Genomic DNA, 23,540 nt, shown 5'->3' on the forward strand with positions numbered 1-23,540 from the left:
AAGCTCTGTATCATCTGGTGCTGCTCTCCTCCATGCTCCATGACATTAACCACAGGCTATCTGGCAGGCTTCCCAATGCACCAAGTATTTTGTTTCACGTACCCATGAGTGTTCCTCTGTAGGATACACCATCAAAGTCCTCAGCTGAGCCTTTTGCCATAAAACCTCTGGGCAACCTCACCCACTGGTGAGCTGGCATTTGCGTTATCCTTGACCCCAACCCGGTATCACCGCATGCAGATCCCCTAAATTACATGCAGTGTCAGTATCTGAGCTGAAAGACTTGCGTTTATGGCTCACCTTTTGTGACCTCAAAATAGCCTAACTTTACAGCCAAGTCTATTCACTGTCGTAAAGCCAGAAATATGCAGGAAATGTGCGCAAAGCCAGCTCCCCAAACATCAATGTGATAATGGCTAGATAATCTCTTTTTGGAATCTTGATTGAGGGAGAAATATTGGCCAGGATATTGCATGCTCCTCTTTGAAATGGTGCCATGAGATCTTTTACACCCACATGAGAGGGCAGGCAGGGGTTTTGGTTTAGTACCTGATCCAAAAGACTGCATCACCAACAGAGCAGTATTCCCTCTGTACTGCAACTTTGATTTTTGCATACAAAGTTCTGGAGTGGGACTTGAATCCACCACCTTTGGGAATACAGAGGCAAGAGTGCTACCAACTTAGCCAGAGCTAGCACCAATGTGTAAGTGAGTGCATCTTTATCATCACTGCTGTTTTAAACTGCCTGGCCAGGTTACACTTATTGGGTATCCATGAGGAGAAAGACAGATGAGTTGGTCTATGGCATAGGGAGTGTGTTGAAAGTAAGTGGTGTATGCTTATAGCATCTGCAGCTTGTAGAACATAAGAGAGTGTGGGACATAGGGCAGGTGGAAAGTGAGAAGGATTAGGTATGAGGATGCTGTCCCCTTTGATGGTATCATCCCCACCGCTGCCCATGGCCCGAGCAATGGGCATCCTAATAATGGGGTTCAGAACATGTAGGTGCACTTGTCCCCCTCTGGTTAGCTCCAATTGCCTCCGGTTATGCGTGACCTTCCCCTGCATATGAGAGAGAAGTATGTCAGCGCTGTGTAATGTTTGGTTGATGTGGCTGTCGGGGTTTAAGAGCTGCTAATGTGTGCGAGCTGTGAGATGTAGGTGCGGAGCTTGCAGCAGTGCTAAGTGCATGAGACATATGAATATCAGATGCGAGACCTGATACTGATTGTTGAATTAAGGAGTGACTGAGGCTATTGGTAAATTCTGGTATTTATAGATGCATCAGTGGCCTCGGCCATTTGTGTGAGGTGAATTGGACTTCTGGCAGCACCGTATCCAGATCCTTAGCATTGACGTCCTTGGGTATCTACTCCCATTGCTTTCTGCGTGTGTGTCTGAAGGGCTTCCTGGCCTCTGTAGGACATTTCTCCTCTGTTCCACCTCTTTCACTATGCCTCCACAGTGCAGTACCTGAAAACCATGGAGTTCACTCTCCCATGTTTCACAGGCTATATTCACTTCCCATGTGGCAGTCACCATGCGTTGCAGCCACAAAGCGTCTCCCCTTAAGAGGTGCAGGCTAGCATTAAGCAACAGAACCTCGTTGTCATGCATGATACTGGCACCCTGCTGATGCACCAGCCAATAAACAGCGACATAATTGCCGCTGGACAATTAAAGCATGTAAAACAATTAACAGTGCAGAGCTGGCATACAGCCTGCATTACATTGAACAGGCACAGGAAATCATGTATCCCAATCCCCATGCCAGTACTCGGAGGCTATCCAGTTTAACTATTGAGTCTCCACAGCCACTGATCCTGAATAAGACAATATCCTGCATTGCACTCAGCTTTTATACACACCAGAGTAGCCATTTTAATGGAAACCTGTACATCAACAGTTGTCTGAAAGTTGTGATTTGCTATTTTTATCCAGTTGCCAGATCTTCCCCAGGAGCTGCTGAAGAACCCATTATGGCAAAAAAAAACAGCAGCTGGATTATCTAACTTCTGACAGCTATGCTGCCCCTGCAGGTGATGGCAGGAATCTGAGATCTTGAGGTGGCTCTCTATCCCTGGAAGCAACCTTTTTTTTGTACAGCATTGTCACTGAAGTCAGGATTGCTACCAGCAGGAGCTCAATAAGAGGCCAGTAAATAAAAACTATCTTCAGTATGTGTTAACACATAAGTGGGAGTAAACCATGTGCATGTGTTATGTCTATCACTGAATTATAAATAGACTGGCACAACAGGATAAGTTCAGTAAAGATTTTAATTCTGTGAATTGACTGCATCTGCAGATGTTACAACTGATGAATGTACAAGTTACTCAGACACAGGTTAAACCAGCACACTCATAATTAAAGTTTAATTTAAAAAAATTTAATGTGACATTTGAGAGCAGCATTAACTGAAAGATTCAGTGCCTGTACGAAAAAAGGGATACAGAATGTCATACTTAATTAAGACAACCAGAACAGCTTAGAGTTTGTTGTGTATGTAGCCTTCGATTAAAACCCCGCAAACCAAGTGTTCGCTTTACTTTTGAGATATGCAAGGGAAACTGATGTAAAGTTTTGAAGGACCCTTGACATTTACCCTCCACTAAAACTGAAAATGAAAACAGTGCTTCAGCAGTTCAGCAAGTCTCCACTATGGTTGCATGTACTGGCTCATCTAAAGATACTGCTCTTTGATAGTCCATGGTTCAATTTGTATGTCTATATGTGCTTTCTTGTTCAGTATTGCACTGTGTTAGCGTTCACAGTCAGGATTCTATTCTTGGTTTTGCAGTAGTTAAATCAATCACAAACCCTAAACGGAGTAGGAGACCATTGATAACTTCATATTCAAACATTTTGCTCCCATTATGAACTTTAAAAGTGGAACCAGAAAATGTACATTGGCTATTTTCCTGTTCTAAGGCTACTAAAATGCATTGTCACCTGATCAAATGAGTACTTCTCAGGAATTATTTCCACAAAGTGAATAGGTTGACAGACTAGCAAGGAAAGGTCCAAATGCTGGGATTTTCATGTACAGTTTCAGTAACTTTTGTCCAAATGAATAAGATTCAGGTAGAGTATAGATTATACCATTCTACAACGTCAACTTTATTGGGAAAAGAAAGGATTGCAGTTTCATTAATGTGTATTGGGTGCTTGGTCTTTTTTAAAACTGAAGTTATAGTGCTACATTTTGGACATCTTAATCTCAACAGGTGTTTACACACCGGCATTGCTTAGTTGAGGTATATGCAAACCCTGTTCCAGGCGAATGAGAAAGGAAACTGGATCATGCTCCCCATCACAGTAATTACACCAAGATATTCACAGGTAGGGTTACTGTGGTGAAAGAATCACGCACTAGTTACAAAATTATTATATCCACTTAAAAGAGATCAGGGATTTTAAAAAAATAGTGATAATATTTCGTTAGGTATGACACTGTCTCATTAGTAGTAAGGATCGATTTGTTGTTTGCTTAAAAGTATATCACTGAACCTGTTAATGTAATTTTTGAAGTATTTGAGACTTAATAGTTATTAACAAACTTTTAATTCAAATATGTAAGAGAGAATTAGAGTCATCACATTGCAGATTGGAAACTACGTGAACTTTTTCTTTCTTTGCACAGGGTTCACCAACACATTGAGCAAGCCTGCAGCAAAGCTTTAGACCCTGTGATTTATTTTTAAGGCATATGTGTAACTGCACAAGTTATTTAAAGTGACACTGCTGCATAACTGTTATACTTTAAACTCACTGGATACCCCACAGAAACATTAGTTCAACCTTGATAATTACCAATTTTCACTGCAATTTTAAAATAAAATAATTTAAACAGAAGTCAGCTTCCCAGTGTATGCTATGGGTGAGGGCTACAACAGTTGGAGCAGATTTCCCAGTCCACCTCTGGTAGGTATAGATGTTTGCTCTTCTTTTCGCTACCCACCCATGGCATTAACGTGCTCATTAAAAAGTTAATGCATTGCCCCAGAATCATCAGGTGAACATGAAGACATTGTCCTGTACTAGAAGCTCCCTATCTACCTACCACTTCAAGTTCACCCCTCACAAAAAGGGCTCAAGCCTGCAAATAATTTTCAACTCGTATCCTACTGAGTGAAGCAGGTCACACTTACAGGGGCTCATTTTCCTCATAAACTAGCAGTGCCGCTGCACATACACAACAATACGCCACATAAGCCATGGCATATGTGCAGTAATGATTTGCATTTCGGAAGTAATGAGACCATCAATATGTGCACCCTGCAAAACCTGGCCACAGCAACCAAGGTATGTAATTCACCTAATCACATGGGACAGTTAAGCAAGTATAACAACAGAATTGTTACCTCATATCCTTGATTTTTGCATTGTGTGCCACAAATAGGCTACAGCTACACTGCCAACACTTCGAAATAGTGCATGCCAGCTTAACTCAACTGCACAGTTTTTTTTAAAAGAACCATGAATGCTAGAAATCTGAAATAAAAATAGAAAATGTTGAAGTTACAAAGCAGGTCAGTCAGCACCTGAAACAGTAACTGCTCTTTCTCTCTCAGATGCTGAATGGGCTCCTCTGCAGATTCAATATTCTCTGTTTTTATCTCAACTAGGGCTTCCAGCTTTTCCTCAAATGTAGAATGTACCAGGCCTCTAATTAACTGCAGCTTCAATTCTGTGATAACAGAGCAAACGATCTCTATGCATTGATCCTTGAACAAACAACAGTCATGGGGATTCCTGAGTGGATTGGAGTTTTGAGCACGTATAAGAGGTACGCATGACAAAGAGCTTCTAATTTGGAACCACCGGCAAAAGTGGAAACAGAAGATTTCTGTGTGCATGTTGACCATTCAGTAAAAACTGGATTGGATGTAATCAGTATAAGGACAAGGGTGGATATGCTGAACAGGTTTCTATTGCTGGATAGTCAATTGCACTAAAGGGAAATTGTTAGCGTGAAACACATCCATGAAGCACTCAGTCGTCGGCTTCTACACTGTGGTGTCAACACGCCATCCTATTTTATTAAAACCAGCAAGCCAAGTATTTATAATCAAGAAAGAGGTATAGGATTCTTGAAACATTTAAAACGTAGTAATTATGCAGCATTGCAACTTTAGATAGAACTAAGGCATATGGGTAAACACCCTGTGCCAAATTACATTTCAGTTGAAACATATAAATATGGTTTAAGATTAAAGTGAATACAAGACAGTACCTAACACACAAATAAGCAGTAAGGCAACAACAGTGTTGTAAACTAAAATCAACCACATTTTACCTGATTCACACTGGGGTCCATTGCTCTAATTCAGGAAATAATCTAACATTTTTGAAACTATCTAGGGCTGATATGATTTTCGGTACCTCTCTACCACTTGGGTATTCTTTCGCACAAGGAAGTTTCTCTATATTCATTTTCTCTATTGATCACAACGATATTCAGTTCCAAATTCCTACCCTATATGGCTATATAATGCAGGACTGGATATAGTTAACACATTGGTAACTTTTGAAATTGCCTTAGAACATCACAAAAATCTTAATGTGCTGACAAAACACGGTTCTAGCCCTGGGATCGATCTTAGTGAGTTTTCTTTTCTGAATAATGATCCATCTGTGTGGAAAGCCCATTTGAGTGTCCATTTGCAGCTATTGTGGAACCATTTAGACAGTCTTTCCTTTTGAAAGCACTCTTTTTCTTGTAGGTCTGAAATTGTTCAAACACAAAAGAGAAAAGAAATGAATGGGGTTTCTTTTGCAAAGCATAGCACAGTGAGCCCACTTGTAGGCAATTCCAATGAATACAAGCAATTCTTCTTAAAAATTTGGATAAAGGTGTATTTGTATGCAATCCTAAAATATATAAAGAACAATTATGCCTCTCCCCTGATTTCTTGCATTTTACATAGTAGAATATTGGCCTGAATTTTTCTGTTGGCGTGTGGGGGTGGGCCCGATAGGCCAGCACATAAAATGAGGCACAATGATGTTGGGCGTGCGTCCTGATGTCATCGCGCTGTCTCGCGATGTTTCGTTCAGCGGAAGCGCACTGGAGTGGCTGCACGCCCGCCGATAACTGATAGGCCTATTAAGGCCACTAACAATTAGTGTCATTGTTTACACTGCCTGTCCAACCTTAAGGTTGGCGGGCAGGCGAAAAGGTCAAGCAGCCTTTACATTTTAAGGAAGCCTCATCCGCGAGCGGGATGAGGTTTCCTAAAGCTTTTATGAATCAAATAAAAGTTTTCTGAAATATAAAAACATGTCCCATCTCATGTGACACAGTTTCATTAAATTTTAATTTCATTTATTTATTTATTTCAATAATGCTTCAATCTCCCTGAGGAGATTGAAGCCCTCTTTCGTGCGCCGCTGACCCCAACTCTCCCGCCTCCCTCTGCCCGCTCAGGTAGCACTTTACCACTCGCGTCTTACTCTGGGTGAGCCCTAAATGGCCCGCTTGCGTAAAATGGGGGCAGAGAGCCAATCGCGCGAAGTGGTCGGCTCTGCGGCCACCACCGTTCCACCAACTGAAAAATGCAGGCCATAGTTTTATATATATAGGTTTGAGACCATGGGTAAGTCAAGCCTTCCTTAGTGAGACTAATGCTTTGAATTTTACTGGGAACTGTGTTTAATGGCAGAGCCTGATTTGCAAAGCTCCACGACACCTGGCCAGACTGACTGCTTGATCAGTGGGCATCTGGCGACAGGAGGTCACTGTGGGTATGGACCCCGGCAGTCAGAGAACGCAGGAAGGCTTTGGGCATAATCGGAAGGGGGTAGGTAGATATGGTGGTAAAGAAGGCATATGGGATACTTGCCTTTATTTGCTGAGGAGTAGAATACAAGAGCAGGGAGGTTATTCTGGAACTGTATAAAATGTGGGTTAGGCCACAACTGGAGTACTGCATGCAGTTCTGGTCATCACATTATAGGAAGGATGTGATTGCATTGGAGAGGGTGCAGAGGAGATTTACCAAGATACTGCCTGGGCTGGAGAATTTGAGCTATGAGGAAAGATTGAATTGGCTGGGGTTGTTTTCCTTGGAGTAGCAAAGGTTGAGAGGGACCGGATAGAAGTGTATAAGATTCTGACGGGGCATTGATAGGGTGGATAGGAAGGCACCTTTTTCACTAGTAGAGGGGTAAATAACCATAGGTTTAAGGTAAGAGGTAGAAGGCTAAGAGGGGAGTTGAGGAGAAATTTTTTCACATAGAGGGTGGTAGGAGTCTGGAACTCACTGCCTGAATGGGTGGTTGAGTCAGAAACTTTTGTAACATTTAACAAGTATTTAGATATTCACTTGTGTTGCCATAGTCTCCAGTCGCTGGAAAATGGGATTAGTGTAGTCAGATCTTTGATGACTGGCGTGGCCACGATGAGCCGAATGGCCTCCTTCTGTGCTGTAAACGTCTATGAGGAAAGGAGGCCCAAGTCTCCTATGTGAGGTTCCGAGGAGCGTACCTGCCCCTCAAGGAAACCCAAAAGAAAAATCTAAAAAATTTACCTTCTGGGCCTCTTCTAGGTCAGGGTCCGGCTCCCGCCAGGTCTGCCTTGCAGGGAAGCCATCACTTAACCTCCCCACACTCCCTACCTTGCTCTCAAAGGACTGCAACTAAAATTGTCTGATCAAAAGAAGGAGGTGAAGATCAGGACACGGTGGGAAGGGAGAGGGATCAGAGAGGTTAAGTGACTTATTTTAACTGCCCTCCTGCCAGCTTTCCGTCAGGCAGTTAAAATTGGGGCTTAACTCTCTTCAGCTTGGATAGCAAGAAACCATGAAATAGTGGGAGCACAAAAATTAACCTACAGCAGTCGATCCTGCTTGCATTTTATAGGTAAGTCAGAGTCTCAAGCAAGTACGGGTAGCTATCAATATAAACGCTTGGAGAGCACTCGTTTCCCTCAAGACTTCACATCACAGATGCCAAACATCCTAGTGCCAAAACTATACTGAAAAACACAATGAAGGGCATTTTCTTTCTGACCTAGCAGAGACCTGGTGCTCTGAAATGTTTCCTCACAATGTAGGAGTGATATGCTCTGAGATTACCTGGGATCTGGTCGGGCACCACATAAATTAAACTTTTTTATTTTCATACCAGTAATTCTTTGCCAGGCTATACCCTGTATGAGATTATTGCTGTAAAATTGTTCAGGTGATCTTCTGCTCTCCTTCTGCAACATTCTTTAAACTGCTGAAAATGCGCTAGGGATCAGCATAACTGAGCTAAGCTGAGTGACAGCAAGAGACTGGGAGAACCCCCAAGGAAGTTCAGGGACAGTGTGTTTTTAATAATCCGAACCGATACGTGTGAATTTATGCCCAATAAATTGCCTTGTCAATGGGCCTGTGTGGTAGAAATTTATTTTCTAGTATCAATAAGTAACTTCTACAATTTCCAAAATGATTTGAAAAAAACCTTTGGAGCCAGTGTGTTTCTGTAATAATTCTTGATGCTATTTTCTGCTTTTTAGGGTCAGTGTGAAGTGAGGGGAAATTCACTTGGATGGTTTCTGAAGGAAGAGATTCTGAATGAGAGGCCGATCTCTCTGACTTCTTTTGATGAAGTGTCGTGCCAAGTGGGCTGAGAAGCTATGACATGATGTCCCTTGACTTCCAAAAAGTCTTGGACAAAGTTCTGGATGAAAGGCTCTCAGATAAGCTGAAAGCTGTGAAGTTCCAGGGTGAATTCTTGTCATGGATAAGAATTTGGCTTAAGGACAGGAAACAAGTACTTGTTTTTAAAGATATTATGTTGTGAAGGTCAGGCGGGTGTGGGGGAAGAGGGAGTACCTCCTGACCTCAGTGTTGGGATCTGTACAGTTCTAATTTACAAGAATGGTTTAGATTCAGAAGCCCAATACAAATTGGCCAAATTGACAGGTGATAGGAGGGGCATTAGAATTAAAGGAGGCAGATCAAAAAGTAAAGAGTACGTTGCACAAAATATTTAAGGGGAGAACAATGACAGATGTAGTTTGATGCAAGCAACTATGAAGTACTTTTCGTAGGAAGGAAATACTCAACACAAGTACTCCACGTTGAAACTAAAGTTGAATGAGATCAAGCTCGTTTAGTAGACTTGATGCCCAAAATGTTCATTCATTGAGGAGCAGCAGTTAGCAAAGCTAACAGAATTTACATGCCCAGAACAGTAGACCAGTAGTCAGAGGAAGCCCTGCTCAAACCACGCAGTACTCTCATCAGGCCAGATTTGACAACTAGGTGCACCACGACACAAAGGACTGATATCGGCATTTCCAGCAATGGCTGGAGGTAGCACAGAAAAGAGCCATAAAGTTAGCCTCTAAGGTCAAATATCTGAGTAATGAGAAAAGACTGGATGGACTGGGCCTTTGAGCATCAAAAGAACATGCTTGAGAGTTGACCTTATATGGGTATATAACAGTTAATAGATTGGAAAAGATGAATCCACAAAATGACTTTAAATTCAATTGGGAGAGTAGTGTTAAAGGGGCATAGTTCAAACCAGTAAAAGGCAACTTTAGGATTGATATCAGGGAGTTCTTCTCAACACAAGAGAGATAATGCATTGAATAGGCCCCTGGAAAGAATACTAGAGGTGAAAATCCTGGAAGCTTTGGGTGCTGTAACAGAGACTTTCTGAAATGGGCCAAACATTTTTCCTCATCCTCAATTACCTGGCAATTTTGTTAAGTGTTTTTTTTTATACTGGTTAAGATGACTAGTTGGAATAAATATAGTTGACTACAGGTCTTATTGCTCAGTTGGTGCAGATTAGTATGCAATAATGGCGGGTGATAGAGTAAAGAAAATCTATGCAGAATATTTCCCCCACAATAGCCCCATATCTGTCAAGTACCAGATAGTGGGCCGCTTTGACGTTTAAAAAAATTATATGTATTCACAAACCATTGAAAGCTGTGTTTCCACTGACATACTCCAAACCAGGATTTTCAGATAAAATTGAAAGTAAATGGCGTGGGAGAGCAGATTATTTAAAGGACTGCCTAACATTATCACTTACCTGAATATAGAAATTAGTGAAGAGAATAATCAGAGAGATCATGTAACCAATCTGGAAATACAGCCAGCCACTTGGAAATCCACATGGCCAGATAACACCAAAACTGGTCTGAATTATCGTTAGAACAAACTGGAGCTGAAAATAATTGAAAAGAAATCAAATTTGTATCTAAGAAATAAGCAAAGACAAAGTAAAATACCAGCTATGTAGTACCATCCTAAAACTGCTGACCTGGCAAAGCAATTTTATTTTTGTTATGCAACTTGACGTATTAATACATTCATTTTGGTCCGTTTTATAAATTGACAATCTTGGATGTGTATCTGTGTAACGCTGAGGGATCAGCTTGATAATTAAAGTTGAAGCTTGTGCAGAGACAAATCTTGTTGGAGCTTATCACATGCTCTCCCATAACGGCCCAAACTTATTTACACCTGGTGGAATCAGCGTTTCTGCCACACTTCCAGTAAAGTAATGGCAGTAAAGTTATTGCTGCTTGTTAGCACTGTAGACAACTCATTCCACAATTTTCACAAACCAAATGTCAGACTTTAATTTTATGGGGCTTGTTTTGAGTCTATAAATTAAGCCCAGTACCAGCCCCACAATCCACATTCCTTCTTTAACATAAATCTCTAGATTTGCAATGTATTTCTTGTTTAAATATCCCCTGTTAGATCTTTCACTGAATCTTAGCTTAACAGGCCCGACAATGCATTTGCATTTGATCATGAGAGGGTGAAAGGAGAATTGCACAGGCTACAATGGGTTATCAACATTTTAGAAAAAGATCTTTGACCTTTGAATGTTGTTTCAAGTTAAATTCAGAATGCATTCTTTTTGAATGTGTTTGCAATTTGCTGGAAATATAAATCAAAGAAAATGTTTCTGGTATGTTTATGATATTGTTGATACCTAACAACCACAGGAAATCTCTCCATCTCAGTCCCCTGCCCCCAATTGACACAATTTAAACCCGAACTTATCCCAGCTCAATAAGTAGATCCTTCTCAAAAATCTCATGCTTGAAGTAAAACTTCTGGGATAATTTTTCACTTCTCTGCCTAGGCAGTAATCTAGCAGAGGGGTCTGCTGGCCCATGGATTTCAACAAGGTGAAGATTGGGCAAAGTTCTAAGCAGACAACCCCCAGGTGGAGAATTTTAAATTACCCCTTCATCTCTCTCTCCCCACCCCCATTAATTCTGCATTGCTTAAAGTATCTCACATTTTGCAGTGTGACACTCTGGAAATCTGAACCATGTGTCTGTTACTCCAAATATATCCAAATCTTACTTAACTTACGTCCCACCATTTCAATTGTTCCAACTATTGGCATAAAACTGCTCAGTTTGATTCCTTCTCTTCCCATTCCCAAGTTTATCTGAATGCTTAAATCACATCTTAAACATTCACTCCCTCCACTATTGACGTACAGTGGCAGCAGTGTGTACCATCTACAAGATGCACTGCTGCAACTTGACAGCATCTTCCAAACCCACAACCTCTATCAGCTCAATGGACAAGGGCAGCAGATGCAAAGGAACATCACCAGCTGCAAGTTCCCCTTGAAATCACACACTATCCTGACTTGGAACTATATCATCGTTCCTTCAGTGTCACTGGGTCAAAATCCTGGAACTCCCTCACTAACAGCAATGTGGGTGTAGCTACACCACATGCACTGCAGCGGTTCAAGAAGACAGCTCACCATCACCCTCTCAACCGCAATTAGGAATGGGCAATAAATGCTCACCTAGCCAGTGATGCCTACACTCCGTGAAAGAGTAAAAAAAATTCCTTGCTTTTATCTAACAATAAATTTCCCCTTCTTTACAATATAATTTCTGGGAACGCCCTCAAATAGCTGGTTTGAAACCATGGCCTGGATTTGCAGTCAGTGAAGGATCAGCGATTACTGCTCACAGTCCTGAAAGCTGCCTATATGGTTTTTGCCAGCTTTTGAGGGTCACTAAGGCCAGAGTTTTTACTTCGTCAGGCGGGCACGGGCCCAACACGAACGAGCGTAAAATGATGCGTGATGACGTCGGGCGAGCATCCTGACATCATCACGCGATATTTCAGTCAGTTGGCAGGCATGCGCTGGAGTCGGCAGTGCGCCCGCTGACAATTAACAGGCCTGTTAAGGCCATTAAAGTCCCAATTAAATGTAATTTTTTGCTGCATGGGCAGGATGAGGTTTCCAACAGCACTTAAAAATAAAATTAAAATTTTAACTTTTCATTAATAACGTGTCCCTGCTCATGTGACATAGTCACATAGAACTGCCTCAGAGAGATGAAGATTTTAAGAAATAAAAATGCATATTTTAAAGGTGTACCAAACATGTCCCCTCATGTGACTTATGTCAATTAAGGCCCAACTAGAGTGAAACGCGTTGTGCAGTGCTCAGTGCTGCCTGTGTGGGGGTGAGCAGGGTGAGCACACAAGTTTGCGCAGGTATGCACAGGAAAAGCTTCCTGAGGCACAGAGCTAAGTGTCAGCCTAAGTGTCTGATCCAGCACAACGCTTTCTACAGGGGGCCTGTGGCTTTCGTAAGCAGGGTCAGAAACAGTAAGGCTCTTCAACCAATCACCTGAAGGATCATTACTGATTTAAATCACGTACAGAAAGCAAAATAAAGACTGTGAAAGATGGGTGTGATTAAAAGAGAGGGAGAAAAGAGAATGACAGAAAAAGTAGAATAATTTTTTAAAAGAATCTCCAACAATAATTACATTCAGAAGGAATTAGACTCCACCACAGTAAAATTAAATTTTCAGTACCAGAGAAGTTGCATTGCAGCAATAATCACTGATCACATCATTAAAAACTCACTTTCACCTGAAGGCACCAGCTCTAACTTTTTCTGGCATGTTTAGTGGATAACTACTGGGTAAGTATAGCAATGTCATACCCTTGCAATCAGCAAGGTACTGTCCTAGCATAGCATGTGCAATAGCAACAACACAACAACTACTTATGTTTATATCTCATATTTTATGTTCCAAGGCACTTCACAGGTGTGTTAGCAAACAAAATTTGACACCGAGCCACATAGGGTATTATTCAAACAGATGACCAAAACCTTGCTCAAAGCAGCAACTTAAAGAAGGGAAGAAAGAAACAGAGGTCTTCCTGATCTAGAGAGTGAATTCCAAAGCGTAGGGTCTTGGCAGCTGAAGGTTCAGCCCGCAATGGTGGAATGATTAAAACTAGCGGATACTAACGAGGCCAGAATTAGATAAGTGCAGATATCGCAGAAGGTTGTAGGGCTGGTGGAGGTAACAGAAATAGGCAGAGGCAAGCCCATGGAAGGGTTTGAAAATAAGGGTGAGAATTTTAAAGCTGAGGTATTGCTTAACTGGGAGCTAATGTAGGTCAGCAAGTACAGGGGTGCTGGGTGAATGGGGTGTGGTGCAAGTTAGAACGTGGGTAACCAGGTTTCAGGTGACTTCATGTACAGAGGAGAGAACATGGGAAGCCAGCCAGGAGTGCATAGTAATAGTCAAGTCTCGAGATAAAGGAATGGATGAGCTGAGGGAGGGGGGCAGCGTCAGGTAATGTTATTGTAGTGGGAATAAGCGGACTTAGGTCAGGGTTTTCTGATCCCACGGTGTTCACCCGAAGTCAACGGGCCTTTGGCTGGTCCGTCAGCGACTCCCACTGTGGGCGGAACTGGAAAATCCCAGCCTTAGTTGGGTGCAGGTATGTGGTCAGAAGCTCATCTTGGAGTCAAATAGGACAAGATAGCAAGCAGTCTGCTTCAGCCTCGGGCAGTCACCAGTGAGAGGGATGGAGTTGGTGGCATGGGGACAAGAGCTTATAAGGGCTTTGGACTTCCTAATATATTGTAAGAGGAAATTTCTGCTGTTCCAGTACCGGATGTCTGACAAGCAGTCTGATAATTTAGGAAAGATCGAGAGAGGTGGAAGTGATGTCAAGCTGGGTGTCACCAGCATACTTTTGGAAACTGATGGTGTGTTTTCAGATGATTATGATGAGGGGAAGCAGGCAGATGAAAAACAGGAGATGCCCAAGGCTAGACCCTTGGGGCCCAAGGAGTCCCTCATTTTAAATCTTAAGGGGCAGGGTAACTCTGACTGCAACTTCTGTGTATAACTGCACATGTGCGAACTGTGGATGTTACTGTCCAACTTAGTACTTAATAATAGTAATCCCTGTCATTTACTTTAGCCTGCTTTATGACGAGGACATTCTTTCCAGGTTCCAATATTTAATTCTTCCACATGGCCATCCTTACCCATTTGTGCCTTGTTTAAATTTTTGTTCAGTATGTTCAGTGCATTTCACTCATCTTCTTGCATTTATATTTTTATAGTTACTTGGTCGTACAGAACTTGAGTATTACCGAAAAAAGATATTTTGTCAAAACTTTTCATCTTGCACTCATCAGGACAATGTGCAAGGATACCAAATTGTAAAGGGAACATGCAGTGTAAATTGTTGTTCCCTTTACAATTTGGTATTATTGCAAATTGTCCTGATGAGTACAAGATGAAAAGCTTCAACAACATATTTATTTCAAAAGCATTACCTCAAAATCATCTCAACTATTAATGAAGTTAAAACTTTTCCCTCCTTAGCATCTCTATAACCACTCATTTACACTACTTGTGTTCCAACAATGTAGTATACTGAAGCTATGTTCATGATTATTCTGTTTCTTTTCATATCTTCATTTGGGCTGCAGTTAATGTCTGGTATCTTAATACTCTCTTCATTAGCTCAAGGGTTCCTCTTACCCATTCTGCTCTTTCTCTACATCAATGATTTCCTGCCGCTAAGCAGCGAAGCCTATCCATACCTTTGCTGATGATGTCCAGGACAAAGCAGCCTGCTTGATTTGCACCACATCTACAAACATTCACTCCCTCCACCACCAATGTACAGTAACAGCAGTGTGTACCATCTACAAGATACACTGCAGGAATTTACCAAGGCTCCTTAGACAGCACCTTCCAAACCCACGACCACTACCACCTAGAAGGATAAGGGCGGCAGATACATGGGAACACCACCACCTGGAAGTTCACCTCCAAATCACTCACCATCCTGACTTGGAAATATATTGCAGTCTCTTCACTGTTGCTGGGTCAAAATCCTGGAACTCCCTTCCTAACAGCACTGTGGGTGTTACCTACACCACAACGACTGCAGCAGTTCAAGAAGGCAGCTCACCATCACCTTCTCAAGGGCAACTAAATGCTGGCCCAGCCAGTGAAGCCCACATCCCATGAATGGATAAGAAAAAGTCACTCTACATTTACCAACTTCTTCAGACTGCACGTCCATAGTGCACACAGCCTTCATCCTCTTCATGGTGCAATAGCAGAATCCCTCCATATTGATTTCCAGTGTGCTCTTTGCTGGGGTAATGAAAATCAAAGGCACATTTTCCTGTGCAATTTCTTTACCTCTTGTCTTTGATGGCCCTACCCTGAGTCACTCATTGATTCACATGCAATCTCTACTCATTTGAAACCGAATTTCCAATCTCTTCAATTTTTATAGTTGTTTCAAAGAAATTTAGTTTCCCTTTTGTGCCAACAGTTCCTTCCTCTTCAATAAATCTTAAGCTTTTTCATAAAGCTCAAGACTTCAATACTTCTCCTATTTCTGGGGAGGTTCTTGAAGTGCAGGAGTGGGCGCTTGCAGGTACGCCTCCAATTGGTGCCGTCATTTTAAGTGGGTGGGCCTATTAAAACTCGCCCAGCGTGATGTCAGCCAGGAAGCGCTATGCGCTCCCTGTGCGGGCAGGGGAATGGGGATTCCCTCAACTGGGTGTGCGTTCTTTCGCATATGCGCACGAATGAGTGCACTGATCTCCCTGAGGCTAAGTGCTGCCTCAGGGAGATCGGCGCCAAATTTAAAAATGGTAAATGTACAAAAACAAAATTTCCCTGACATGTCCCGTCATGTGACACCGTCACTTGAGTTGGGCCATGTCCATCACTTTAAAAGAAACATTTATTAAATTTTTTAAAACTGTCATGAAACCTCATCCTGCCTGTGGATGAGGTTTCATGCTTTTTCTGAAGCCCGCCGGGGCTCCTGGCCTGCCCACTAGCCCTAAGGTTGGACGGCAGGTCCACTAGTTACGTTAATTACTTTTTAAATGGAATCAGCTGATTCGGCTGTGCCCCCGCCGATCTGAAAATTGAAATGGCGGGAATTCCAGCTGACATCATCCCACATCATTTTATGCATCGGTGAGCGGGCCCCACCCTCTGCTCGACGACCTAAAGATCCTGCCCATAAAGATTGTTGTTGATAACCAACCTTTCTCTTATCTCCAATCTTCCTTTCTCCATTGTAGCCTGTCTCATTGGTTTATTTCTATTGATACGATTATTGCTCTTCCTCTTTTCTTGTTACAACTAAACTCCAAATATGCTATTCAAGCACTAATTTCATTGCCTCTCTGACATCAGTCTCTCTTACAATGTGTAGGCTTTTAAGTCATTTAACCTAGCAAGCAAATGGAAAGGTGGGTGGAGCACTACCTTGAACTCTACTCAAAGGAGAATGTTGTCAATGAAGAAGCTCTCAGCACCATTCCAGACTTTCCAGTCATGCAGAAGTGCTTAGCGAGTTCACCATAGTCGATAGGAACATAGGACTTAGGAGCAAAAAGAGGCCATTTGGCTCTTCAAGCCTGCACTACCATTAAATGAGATCATGGCTGATGTGATTATGGTCTCATCTCCACACGCCTATCTGCCCTCAATAACCCCTGACTCCCTTGTCTATCAAAAATCTGTCTAACTCTGCCTTGAATAAATTCAATGGCCCAGCCTCCACTGCTTTCTATGGAAGAGAATTCCACATACTAACGACCCTCAGAGAAACAAAAAAATCCTCATCTCCATCTTAAAAGGGAGATGGTTTAGTTTTAAACTGTGTCCCCTGGTTCTAGTCTCTCCCACAGAGGAAACATCTGCTAAGGGTCGATCCATCCTATCAAGCACCCTCAGGATCTAGTATGTTTCAATAAGATCACCTCTCATTCTTCTCAACTCCAATGGGTATAGGCCCGACCTGTTCAGCCTTTCTTCATAAGATAATTGCTTCATCCCAGGAATGAGTTGAGTGAACCTTCTCTGAACTGCTTCAAAGACAATTATATCCTTTTTCAAATAAGGAGACCAGTCTGCAAAATGTAATTTGTGTACATGATCATCCTTGTCCATGTGTGCCTTTTTAAAAAATCTTTGTTCATTATGTTTAATGCACTTCGCTCATCTTCTTACATTTATATATGTATTTCAATTGTTGTTACACCTTCCATTAACATCGACAACCTCACGCTGGAGGTTATTGACAGTTTCACATACCTTTAACAGTTACCTGCAACCTATCCTGTGATGCTGAAATCAGCACCAGGATTGCCAAGGCTGCAGCTGTCATGTCAACGTTGATAAATCAAGTGTGGAGCAATAACAAACTGACTGAAAATACATGTACCATGCTTGTGCACTCAGTACCCTCCTTTACTGCAGCCAGGCATGGACAACTCATGCAAGCCAAGAAAAGCAGTTGTACAGCTTCCACCTACACTGCCTCAGGCAAATATTGGGAATCTCCTGGCAAGAAAGAGAGCCGAATATGAAAATGCACCAGCATGCAGGGATCCTCTGCATGTTTGCCCTCTTGAGTCAGCAGCAACTCCATTGACTGTGAGCTGAATGAATGAAGGCCACCTCTCTCTATGGTGAGCTTGCTATCAGCAAAAGACCAACAGGTCACCCACGTCTTCGATACAAGGTTATTTGCAAGCGAGACTTCAAGTTGACCGAGATCAGAATTGATGCATGAGAAGTCCTCGCTGCTGACCGGAGTGCCTGGAGACAAGCAGTCAGGAAGGGGCGTGGAAAAAGCAGAGGGTAAATAAAAAGACCAGATGGTGGAAAAGAGAGCCCGTCGGAAGGAAAGAACATCAGTCAACCCCAGGCCAACACTAATCAGCTGTGCCATCAGTGGAAGGAGCTGCAACTCATGAATCGGCCTCTACAGCCACAACTGACAATCTTCAATACAGAGGTGACATACACTTTAGGTGCAGTCCATCCTCTCCTACTATCTTCAACCTCCATGGTCTCCTACACTGTGGACATTTTGGAAAAGTTCAGACTCCATAATCTCCTCTCCCCTGAAAGATTATATCCAACTTCACAGATTCATTTCTCAATTTTGGGCATCAAATAGTTCCTCATGTCACAATTTCCCCTTACTCTGGACAGTGACCTTTTCTACCCCTGAACCTGCTGAGCTTGACTGACTGTTTTCTCTCACTACATTCTTTTTCAAGATTTTTGCAACACACTGCCAGGATCCCTTTTTGCTTCTCTTTCCCACACACATTTCGAAGTTATGGCCTGCCATCTAATTACAGGTTAGTACATTAATAATTAACACTTGGTTACCATCCAGGAGTTGGAAAGATCATATTAGCTACCAACTGGAAAGTGTGTTGTGTCATATATAGCAACAGGGAGATCAGGTATAGTGCGTGGAGGAAGAAAGCTACAGATAAATACGTGCACCAAATAATATTGCAGGGCAAAAGGACAACTTCAACAACAGCTCTCTGCAATTGACAGATATCCATAAAAAACATGCACAAGATATAGCAATATTGGGAATTTGATTTTACTCACAACTTGCAGGCATCTGAGTAAAATAATATTTGACTTACCAATTGTCCTTGAGTAATGTATTTCTTCCACCAAAGATAAGGTCGCATGGCTGGGATAGCAGAAAGACCGTAATAAGAATACATCAACACATGAATGAAACTGTTAAGAGTGGCTCCAAAGAAAGCTGCAAACAAAAGTAGAGTGTCAGTTGAATAAAATGGAAATGCATGCAAGAAAGTACTTCAATGTTAAAATCTGGAAAATATGAGAGCCAAGAAGCTCTAGTCTTGTAAAGCAGTGTGTGTAGTAAGACAATGATTGCAAAGGGATCCAATATGTATACTCATCCTCCTGAGTTCTGTAGATAAGAGGCACTATTATCAATTCTGGAAAGACAGAGTTTACATTTAGGAAGTCACATTGTGAGATTTTAGAAGACGTTCTGTTTCCTGATTAAGTTCCGGTCGCATAATAAAAGCACAACTGCCATCAATCAGGAAGTTACATAGTGTTCCAATGGGTTTTCTTCTAGATGGGTTCACAAGTGTAGAGTCAACGTGTATAATTGGATAACTAAACTGGAATCTAAATTTTTGAAGTACATAGCAGAAAACACCACAACAGTTCAAATGCTTGGGGCAAGGCTTCAAATTCAGCTTTGGGTTCCCTAAGATCTGATCTTTATGAAGCTGAATCACAGGGACCACTCTTCAGACCCGTTTTTAATTTCTCAGGGTTACATAGGTGCACCTACCACCAACTGGATAGCCTAAATGACAGAAACACAAAAGATCCCAAGTATCAGATGAATATTTTGCCAGCTCATTGTCAAGAATCTGACAAGCCCCACCACACTGTCAGGATGTTACACACTCCCCTCACTTAACAGGCAGCAGGAGATTTGACTAGGTAAGAAAAATGACTTCTCATTTGCAATTAGCAATGATTGAATAGCAAATGTTAGGTAATACATGCACAGGATGTTTTGTGTTTCTGCTTTTGTACACTGCCATTCCTTTTTCTAAGGACTACGTACATCTAACTCGAAACTGGTCAGATGGGTCAAATTGGTTCGTGGATCATCCTAACCATGTGGGTATAAAGGATAGTAAAGGACATTATTCAGTTAACAAGAGATACCTCAACTGCATAAAGAGGCAATAAAAATTTAACAACCTCTGTTTGATCCATAGGTTAAGCAGAAGTGGTTGTGAATAGTATTTTACAATTAAATGGATGCTTTATACTATTTCAAGCAAGCCTGTTTTTCAATTCAAAGAAAATTAAAATTTAAGCAAACAGTAATTTTCAAATAAACCATTTCAAAATACTAGGGCTTGAAAGCACAGATGCCTGGTTGTTAAATTTGTAAAACTGTCAATTTGAAAAGGAATACTGCAGCTTTTAAGAGCAACTAAACCCAAAATAACCAGAATTGCTTTTTATCAGTTTCCTTGCAACATTCATTTATGAACGGTTTGCATTTATAGAGCATACATGACAGGCCAGTCATTGTTTCACACTGAATATGGACACAAACATTCAGTTCAGAGCCAATCACAGTAGAGTTTCATTGGAGGGATGTACAGGTTGCCCAAAATGGGGCACCATACATAAATAAAATAAACACCCACACCCCCTTTACAGAGACACTCTGCTAGCAAACCACCCCAGTACATACAGGCTAAAGTATTAAAGCCCCGGAGTTTCTGCCGCTGAGCTGCTGCAACATTGGAGGAAGTGCTTACACACACAAACAAGGTTATTGTTGCACTTCTGACAAAGTTACGTAGTGCAGTGGCAAGAAGTTCCAAATAATTTCAGCGCCAAAGTTTCAACCTAAGGCACTGAGCAGAGAAATAAAATAAAATGCCCAATCAGGTCTAGATTTAGTTGCCCTTCGAAAAAAAACAAATCTCCTAAAAAGAGAAAGACTGTTATCTCTCTTACAGTGACCACAGGGCACCCAGTTCATAACAAACCACCAGATGTTGAACATGGTGGCGTGGTGATAGACATGCAGAACAGTGATCTGATGGTAGTTCTTTCGTAAAATGAAGAAAAAAGTGTCCATGAACTCTATGACTTTAGAGAAGTAGTACCACCATAGCACACGGATAATCTGTGAAAAAGAGGGAATAATGCTCAAATGTAGTTTATCATGGATGCATCATAAAAACCATCTGCTTAATAGTTCGCACAAGGTCTACAAGTGCATCAATTCACAAATCATTTTATGAAGTAGGTTGTAAGACACTATGGGACACATGTCACTGTGCCATCTGGCAAATTCTGTGCTTTACAGAGGACAGTAAATGGAAGTCTTCAGCAGTGGTTCCAAATTAAAATGTTCTTCTAATCTGTACCCTGTCAGGATGGGTCAATCCGACCGCACAAGAATTTACCGTGAGATCTTCTGACTAATTTGGGATCACAAACAAAGGGCTTATATTTTGAAGAAGAACAAAGGGCACAACTGCACTTTTTCACCTCGGAGGGGGTCCAGATTTTGGATGGGATACTAATTCTGGTGCTCCCAACAGCAACGCCAGCCCTGTGCAAAAACCCACAAGGGGCTTTTGTGGCACTCGGTTTCAAATCAAAAGCCAGCATTTAAATCATTTAATGGAAGAGGCTAAATTTCGCGTTACTGCAGGTGTTTACCACAGACCTTACACTATTGCACCAACATATGGGTCATTTCATTATAGCTAAAAAGCAGTAAAATCCAAAACAACTTAGAAGATTTCCCAATAATAAAACCAGGCCTTGTATTACAACATTAGAAGTTTAATATAGATTATTATCAACTCACAGAAGCCTAGAAATTTCTCTTACGGAAATCCAAATTAGCACCACATATGGTTATCTGGGTAATAAAGCTCACATACGAGCATGTCACATCACACAATGTGACTTCTGCATGATGGAGGAGCTAATCACATCAGAGTTCCAGTAATCCTGGACAGTGCACGTTTACAGCAAAAACAAGCCTTTCAAACTGTGCGAATAAGAAGTGTCCAGCTGTTCTGAGATCATTTTGGGGGTGGCAGCAGACTGTGGGCAATGAAGGCAACATGAATTTAACTTTCAGGCCTTCTGAGTAGCTGGTAGAAGGCGTGAGTGACACAAGGCGAGGTACTGTCACTCCCGCCCCTCCCCGAAGATATGGCTGACTACACATGATAGGGTGCAGCCGAGAAAGTAAATACTTTTGGCAAACTTGCTGAGCCTGGGCGGGCCTCAGCAAGAAGACTTCAGACTTAAAAATAATTCACAAAGGTAATTAATATGCAGTAGAGGCACCTGTCAAAAAATTGGCGTGCACTTGTCATAAATGGAAATGAAAAGAGCTCAGCTCTGACAAAACTGATTATGCAGAACAGCTTACCCACAAAACAAGATTATGAGGAAGTTAACAAGTGCATTGGTGCTGTGAGAACAAAAATCAAGGAGGCCAATGAGATGAACGCGAAGGATGAACACAAGAAAGAGCTGATCCTGAAGAGGACAAGTAGATTATGCTATCAAGTTCATCGAAACCTATGCACCTAACTCCGGAATAAAAAGCCGGTCTCAGTAATGGTGACCATGAAGCTACTTGATTGCCATGTAAACCTGTCTGATTCACTAATGTCCTTCAGGGAAGGAAATCTGCCATTCTTACCCGGTTCAGTAACTCCAGACCCACTGCAATGTGTTCCAGCTATACTCAAGAGGCTCAATGCCATCCAGGACAAAGCAGCTCACTTGATCAGCAGTCCACCCACCGTCATAAACATGCACTCCCTCCCAAGGATGCAATGCTGCTGGAGCGCACCAGAGCACCACTCTAGTGCCTCCAACCGGGGCCCAGGTGAGAGAGGTGCAAACGCATCCAAACACCAGGGCGTGGGGGGTGTGCTGGGGGGCCCGGGCTTGGTGTTTTAAATGGCATTCTCGTCATCCATGCTGAATAGCCACAGTTTTGCGCCTGACAGACAGAACTTTCAGGATGTGAGTTCTGACGTTTTGAAGCGGGTCCATTAGGTCAATTCCACTCGTTGCTGCACAGCTGCTGGGGAGGTTGGGGGTTTGGGGAGTGGTGGGGGGGTATTGGAGATGGGGCTTTGGGAGTAGGGGAGTGAGGGTGTTGGGAGGGGTTGGGGGAAGGGGTGGGGAGGAGTTTGGAGAGGGTTGGGATGGAGAGTGGGTGAGGGTTTGGGGGTGGAGGAAATTGTTGGAGGGAGGGGTGAGAAAGAGGTTGGTGAAGTGGGGGTACTAATGATTTACGCTTAAAAAGCATTGTTTTACAGACTTTTGGGGGCTCAAATGATTAATGCACAAGAAAACAATGTAATAGTAGCTTTGGAAATGATACGGCCAACACATTTTCTTACAGCTCCAGCAAGTCAAAATTTGGCACTACACCCTGCTCCCTCCACCAGTGATCCTGTGTCAGCAGTGTGTACCCATAAACAAGATGCAGCAACACACCAAGGCTCCTTCAACAGCATCTCTGTCTGCAACCTCTACCACCTAGAAGAACAAGGGCAGCAGATGCGTGGGAACACCACCACCTGCAAGTTCCTCCCTAAGTCACACACACCCTCCCTTGGAATGATATCACTGTTCCTCCAGTGTCATTGGGTCAAAAACCTGGAACTCCCTCCCTAACAGCACTATGGGCGTACCTACACCACATGGACTGCCATGGTTCAAGAAGGTGGTTCACCACGACCTTCTTGAAGGCAATTAGGAATGGGTGACAAATGCTGGCCTTGACAGTTATACTCATTGTTCATGAATAAAACAAAACACAGCATGAATTCAGATAGTCATTTTAGATAGTAAGTGAACTT

At 42.2% G+C, this 23,540-nt stretch overlaps 1 protein-coding gene across 1 annotated transcript in view; it reads right to left on the bottom strand.

The window, feature by feature from the left end:
• Positions 1–2,263: 2,263 nt before the first annotated feature.
• The window catches only part of elovl5 (ELOVL fatty acid elongase 5), a 108,198-nt gene continuing 86,921 nt past the window's right edge, over positions 2,264–23,540 (bottom strand). Inside the window, exons 5-8 of the mRNA XM_041188069.1 lie at positions 20,650–20,821; positions 18,759–18,883; positions 10,041–10,175; positions 2,264–5,730 (exon numbers count right to left, since the gene is read on the bottom strand). Of these exons, the coding sequence (XP_041044003.1) occupies positions 5,605–5,730; positions 10,041–10,175; positions 18,759–18,883; positions 20,650–20,821 (558 nt within the window). The 3' untranslated portion in view covers positions 2,264–5,604. The remainder of the gene's footprint in view (positions 5,731–10,040; positions 10,176–18,758; positions 18,884–20,649; positions 20,822–23,540) is intronic.

This window comes from Carcharodon carcharias, chromosome 5, assembly GCF_017639515.1.
Source record: "Carcharodon carcharias isolate sCarCar2 chromosome 5, sCarCar2.pri, whole genome shotgun sequence".
Classification (NCBI taxonomy): domain Eukaryota; kingdom Metazoa; phylum Chordata; class Chondrichthyes; order Lamniformes; family Lamnidae; genus Carcharodon; species Carcharodon carcharias.